The 6,684-nt window shown below is 39.5% G+C and overlaps 2 protein-coding genes across 4 annotated transcripts in view; one reads left to right on the plus strand and one right to left on the minus strand.

The window, feature by feature from the left end:
- The window catches only part of LOC107689849 (hepatocyte nuclear factor 6-like), an 8,636-nt gene extending 4,431 nt beyond the window's left edge, over positions 1-4,205 (plus strand). Inside the window, exon 3 of the mRNA XM_016488017.1 lies at positions 1,500-4,205. Within this exon, the coding sequence (XP_016343503.1) occupies positions 1,500-1,810 (311 nt within the window). The 3' untranslated portion in view covers positions 1,811-4,205. The remainder of the gene's footprint in view (positions 1-1,499) is intronic.
- An 820-nt stretch (positions 4,206-5,025) lies between these two features.
- LOC107689852 (cathepsin S-like) overlaps positions 5,026-6,684 on the minus strand; it is a 21,533-nt gene continuing 19,874 nt past the window's right edge. The window contains exons 4-7 of one of the 3 annotated variants that reach the window (XM_016488021.1): positions 5,973-6,197; positions 5,594-5,759; positions 5,353-5,455; positions 5,026-5,188 (exon numbers count right to left, since the gene is read on the minus strand). In XM_016488021.1, the coding sequence (XP_016343507.1) occupies positions 5,089-5,188; positions 5,353-5,455; positions 5,594-5,759; positions 5,973-6,197 (594 nt within the window). In that variant the 3' untranslated portion in view covers positions 5,026-5,088. The remainder of the gene's footprint in view (positions 5,189-5,352; positions 5,456-5,593; positions 5,760-5,972; positions 6,198-6,684) is intronic. The other 2 variants (XM_016488020.1, XM_016488019.1) reach the window with 2 other exon arrangements.

Raw genomic sequence — 6,684 nt, forward strand, 5'->3', positions numbered from 1 at the left:
TGATAGGCAATTGGGGGGTGGGGGGTTATGAAAAAGGCTTTCGATCACATTTTAGCTACATGAGACAAGTGGTATACATTATGATTAGGGCCTGCTCCCACAATCATAAGAACTCTATGGGGGGATGTTTATGTCTGGGAGTGTGGTGCGGAGCGCATGATTTATAGCATGGTAATTCCTACCTTTTACACATGATTACAACATCAGGAAGCATTTTGTAAATTGTTCGCCATTGTATTGGCGAAAGCAAGTGGGCCCTATCGAGAGAATCAGGAGTTTGAATATGATACAGAGGTAAATGCTGAACTGAAACATTAAGCATTTTAAGGACAATAGACTTTCTGAATGTTTTGTTTCTTCTGGTTTGTTGTATTTGATATAGATCATTATTGTTCAGCACGTTTACAGTCTTTCTCTTTATCACTTAATCTCCCTTATCCTGAATTTCCACTAGGGGATCAATAAAGTACATGTATCTATCTATCTATCTATCTATCTATCAAGTTGGCAGTTGTCTGATAGAGACTCTCTCTGGTTTTCAGGCAATAGTCTGGTCTACACCCAGTGCAGTATTTAATTAAGCTGTATATTATATAACATTAATAGCGATATATGATAAATACTGCGCAATGAAAATGCAGAGTATTGACAACATTGGCTCTAACTGATCTGTTGCATCTTTTTCTACTGCACAGGACTGCTCAGTTTCATTTTGCATGCAATGTTTTCTATTTCTATTTTCTTTTCTTTTTTTAGCTTTTGATCATAATTTCCTGATCTGTTGCATATTTTTCTGTAGTAGCAAAGGACTTGTTCATCATCTCACAAACTAGTTGCATTTTAGATGCAATGTTTAACATTTTAAAATGGTGAGATCTTTAAAATTTGCAATCTTTCTTTTTTTTAGCTTTCGACTGTATTTACCTGATCATTTGCATATTTTTATATAGGTCTATATAAATTTTTTTATATAGGTCTATCATATAGGTCTTCTACAATAGCAAAGTACTTATTCATCATCTCAAAGTAGTTGCACTTCAGATGCAATGTTTCAACATTTTAGCTTTCGGCTGTAATTTCCTGATCATTTGCATATTTTTCTACAAAAGCAAAGGACTTAATTATTATCCCTTAAACTACTTGTATTTCAGATTCAATGGTTAGCATTTTAAAATGTTGAGATCTTAAAAATCTGAGAATATTTCAGCCTTTGACCATAATTTCCTTGATGAAACTGTCAACCATTATTTGTGCATCTTTTTCTCTCTTTTTTTTTGTTGTTTACAGTTTGAAACTTTTAAAATTATATTATTGTTAATGATGCAAGTCACACGTTAAAAATCTACACTGAATAGACCTTTATCAAACACTATTTATGTTTTCCGCAATTAACTAAGTGTGGAGCCTATTAGACAACAAAGATAAATTGCTAATAATAATGGAAAGACCAATTAAGATTTTCAGGTCTTATTTGTAGACTAATGTTTTTTTTTTTTCAGCTTGTAAGCGTAAGGAGCAGGAGCAATCCAAGCTAGAACGCAACCAGGGGCCCAAGCGCACCCGGCTAGTCTTCACAGACCTGCAGCGTCGCACTCTTATGGCCATTTTCAGAGAGAACCACCGACCGACCAAAGACCTGCAGATCACCATTTCTCAGCAGCTTGGCCTTGAGCTTTCCACAGTAAGCAACTTCTTCATGAACGCTCGCCGCAGAAACCACAACCGCTGGACCGAAGAGGGCCGCCCATCCTCCACTGGCTCATCGGGGTCCAGCACTGCATCTCCAGCTGTGACCTGCTCCACGGCGTGATGGGAAAATGAGCCGTTTTTCGCTCTGCACAGCACAGGTTTACCTGTAGCTCCTAGAGTTTGAGATTTTTAATCAAGGGTGTTTTTGTATACAAATCAACAGCATATGAAACCAAAGATGAAGTCTGATGTTCGCAATGTCTAGATGAGACAGGATTTGATTGTAGTTTTAGCGTTGATTATTTTAGCTTTAATCGCAAAGGATTGGCCCGACACATCAGGGCTTATGAAATCACTCACTAATCAACATATTGAGGGTTATGAAAAGCTACTGAATAGATATTGAATCTATTAATTTTGTAATTCATTACAGTGTCTAAAATGTTTCTGTTTTTTCTTTGTTGATCATGACCGTCAAAATGATATTTTTAGAGTTCTCGAAAGAGAGAGAGATGATTTTGCAACAAATGGAAAATGAATGACCAAAGAAACAAAGAAGGATGCAAATTAATCTTTCAGAGATTCTTTTAAAGGGGAAAAACTACTGGATAAAGAAGCTGAAACCAAAATATGAACATTTTTTAGGAGCTTGTTTTCTTTTTATACACCTTCGTAACAAAAAGCTAGGCCTCATAGTCCAAAAAAGGCATCTGCTGTGTGACAACTACAGTCTCAGCACAGGACTGGAGTCGCATCCTCTCAGACAATATGAGGAGGAACTCAGCTATGACTCTATGACTGCAACAGACTTTTAACTTGTTGGTGAGTTTCTGCTGACAGAATGGCTGTGAAGAGGAATCCAGGACGCTCTTGCATACTTTCCATCTGATTTCAAATGATTCCTTAGATGTCACACTGAGGATGGAGAAATCCATTTGTTTTTGTAAAAATTTCAAGCACATAATCTGGCCGATGGCTGTTCGTACCGGAAAAAGCTCAAAATCTCGAAGAACCTGATGAAAAATACTCCCAAAAAGCTTGAATTGAACATGAACTGAGAACCACTTTGTTTATTTATAATTATTTATGTATTTATTTCCAATCTTCTAGCTATTTATTTTATTTATTTGTTAGTTACCGTCAGTATTTATTTCACAGAGTGTTGTTTGTGTGTGAAAAATGGCCCCTATCTCTGATAGGAGTCCCAATACCAAAGATGAATATTTGTCCTCCCTGAATGTCCGACGTTTCTCATCTCCTGAACGCCATGTTAGTATTTCGATATCCAAGCTAGCGTACCCATCCATGTTCATTGTTCACATGTGCTGCATGTCTAGACCCTTTAGGCCACAGTCTGACCGAACAAATCGAGTCTCAGCGTGATCATAAAACAGCACACAAGTGGCTGTGAAGTCGAGATGATTCTATATTTAGGCTGTTGAACTGTGATCTCCTCACTGCAGTCCACATTTACTGTACGATGATTGTACGTGCTGTGCCGTGGTCTCTCGGGTTGGGCCGTCGAGGGAGAGATCGTCCCTTTTTCAATGCTCTTTCACGTTCCCCCGTGTTTAACCTTTGCAGAGAATGTAGTGAGGCCCCTTCACAGCACACACTTGAAAGAGGGCCCATGAAAGAGGCCATCGACTTTTGCCGACTTCAAAGAGGCCCTTTTTATCTGTGTCCTCTCAGCGGCTGGGGCCGGAGCTCTGCACTCGGTAGGGCCCATGTGCTTAGGGCGTTCACGGGGAGGGGTGGCAGATCAGAGGCTAGCAGCATTACCGAATCACGGTGAGGAAGGGGAGGGGTGGTGAATGGGAGTTTGGGGATGTGAATTAAAGTTTAATGAGCGACAATTGTAAGCGTGCTGCGCGAGGGGCAAAGGGTGTCAGCGTGTGCGCGTCTCAACTCTCCAGGTCACCCTGTTGCAGCACTGGTGGTTAGCCGGGCCTCTCTTTTTGTAGAGATGTAATGATTTAGGTTATAATAATTTGCAAACTTACGCGGTAGATGGTTAGAGATCACTCGACGACCTGTAGCGTCCCGAAGATCAAGTTTAGCAGATCATGGCAGACGCGTCTAACGTAATTTAGTATTTGGCGCATCCCAGTAGACATTTTGTTCACACGCTTACTGAGAGGAACATAAATCACGCCATATTCTCGTAGTGTTTAACATCTTCAGATACATTTGAAAGAGTTGCTACAATGTGTAAATCTTAGGTGATATTTCCATTTCGCCGTCCCACTGAGGGGAACACGTTTGGCCATTTTTGTTCTAGCCTACCCGACAGCTCTAATTTCATCTACCTCAACTGTGTGTGATGTGTCGTGTAGCTGAGATGTAACTGTACCAAAGATCCCATCCATTCAGGGAGCGTCTGTGCGTTACTATAGCCAAATGTGCTGGAATCAATCCGTGAACACAACTAAATCACAGCCCTACCTGCAGGCAGAGAGAACCTTGTTTGTCTGAGTGTGTGTGTGTGAGTGAGAGAGAGAGAGAGAGAGAGAGAGAGAGAGAGAGAGAGAGAGAGAGCGCGAGAGAGAGAGAGAGAGAGAGAGAGAGCGCGATTGAAGAACATTTATCAGTATAAAGACCAAATGGGAATGACAATCGGAGCAAGAGAGAGGGTCTTGCTGATCTTATGATTGCTTATCCCTCCAAAAAGAAAAAAAAAAAAGCCAAATAAGTGTTACCATGTAAAAGTGAGGATAGAGACCAAAATAAATGTTAAATATGTTTGTCTCTACAAATATCATGCAATTATGTTTTAGCTGTGTCATATGAATCACCCGAATAAAAATATGATTTTAGCAAACTTGATTGTTGGATCATAGGCTGACAGAATTCATTCTCTCAAGGCATTTTTGGCATCTGGAGTTCCACTTATTAACGGTTCAGATAAACAGACTGAAAAGGTAGCAAGTGTTTTCTTTTTTCTTTTACCTATCACTCATTTAAAATCTCTTTCTGCTGGTGTGAACATCTGTGTCATTTTATGCCATTCTCTCCCTTGTGTTACCTTATGAATGTGGCTAATCAACCAAAGGTGTAAAAATCACAGCAATCTAAATATCAATCATAACTGGACATTGCGTGCTGATCTTGGAAAATCCTTTAATACCTCATGTGAAACTGTTCGTTGTGATGTTGCACTGAATAAAACCAAGTCATTTGTAAACATACTGAATAGAGTGAAAGCATTTTTTTCTTTTAAAGCTTTACAAGAGAGAAAAATAATATTTATATTGTAAGACATTCTTAAAATACATTTGGATTTTTAAAAAGACAATGGAAATTGAAAAAAAAAAACAGTATATAGAACACTCATTTACAGCTAAGAAATTAAATAAAATATTTCTTATCTATATTCATAGATTTCAATGTGGGTTTCAGTTACATAACCGGATAGGAGGCGTATGAGGCGATGCCACACATGTTGTTCTGGTTTCTGGCCATACGGATGTAGCCACCATCTCCAAATCCAGTACCCCAACTGTTCAAGCAAAAGATAATAATTAGCATATGTATTTATTCATCTCAATGTTTTGTTTGAAATATAAGTTCTCTTGTTACACTAAGACTACCAAGACTACACTGGGTATATTTCGAAAAACAAAATCAGACCCAGTAAGTTCATAACAATCATTATGATTGTACCTGTTTTTGACCAGCCAAAACTCCTGTCCCGCAATCGCACCGTATCCCACAACCAGCACTGCATGGTTTATGATTTTGCTGCAAGATGGATCATTGTAAACTCCTGTGGACAGATGTGAGATAACATTACGTTGGTAACAATAGCTACCAACAAAAAATATAAATAATTTTGACCTTCAGTTTGCAACCTGAAAACTTCGTAATCGGCCTGGCTGAAATGTGATGAGAAAGAAATACTCACCACTACGGTACATGATAAACTGAGGGCGGGTGGCATCAATGGCCACTGAAATGGGCCCGATGTTGGCAACAGCTTGCTTCAGGGCCTCCTCATCTCCCTGACTGACAGAATAGTACCTGGTGCAGTTTGCTGCACGCTGGGATGGATTGTATCTGCACTGCCCTTGCTGCAGGACACATTTATTTATTCGATTATATTCATAATAATGGGTTGCAGCTTTTTAAAAATGAGCCAAGCACTGACAAATCCAGCTGTCTGTATACATATCGCTAAAATCTTGCAGTGACAGTTCCTGACACTTCTAATATGAAATGTTTCTACCATGTTTCGGTAATTATCACTTGTTTCTAATTCACTTAGACCCACACAAACAACTTACCACTCCTTCATAAGGGTAAGATGACTCTGAGTCTATTCCACCATTTTTAATAACATACTGGAAGGCATCATTCATCCAACCGCCACTGCAGCCATGGGTGCCGTAACTGGAGGAACAGTCCACCAGATTCTGAGGACTGAGTTCGACCAGCTTTCCTGTGGTATTCATCAGCTGACCTTCAAGAGCCCCAACAGCGCTGAACGCCCAACACGAACCACATGCACCCTGACAGCAGAGAGAGAAGTATGATAAAACTACTAAAACGAGAAAACAAGAACTGTCGAATATTTACACTTTTTGACTTCAAGCTACATATAATAGCAATACAATGTGAACCTGAAATTCTTAAAGGGGTCATATGATGCGATTTCAATTTTTCCTTTCTCTTTGGAGTGTTACAAGCTCTTGGTGCATAAAGAAGATCTGTAAAGTTGCAAAGACTAAAGTCTCAAATCCAAAGAGATATTCTTTATAAAAGTTCAGAGTCAGCCACACCTACCTAAAACGGCTCATTCTAACACGCCCCCACATGTCTATGTCGCTATGTGGGAAGATTTGCATAACGCCGCCCAAATGTTCACGCAAAGAAAGAAGGCGTAACTTTTAGTCTCACTGTAGTTTTGTTGACGCTGCAGCCATGTCGTGAAGACGCTGTGTGCTTCGTTGTGAAAGCGAAACTACTTTGTTTGGTCTTCCAAAAGAGGACGATATC

The sequence above is a fragment of the Sinocyclocheilus anshuiensis genome, unplaced genomic scaffold (genome assembly GCF_001515605.1).
Source record: "Sinocyclocheilus anshuiensis isolate Anshui unplaced genomic scaffold, SAMN03320099.WGS_v1.1 scaffold1239, whole genome shotgun sequence".
Taxonomy (NCBI): Eukaryota; Metazoa; Chordata; class Actinopteri; order Cypriniformes; family Cyprinidae; genus Sinocyclocheilus; species Sinocyclocheilus anshuiensis.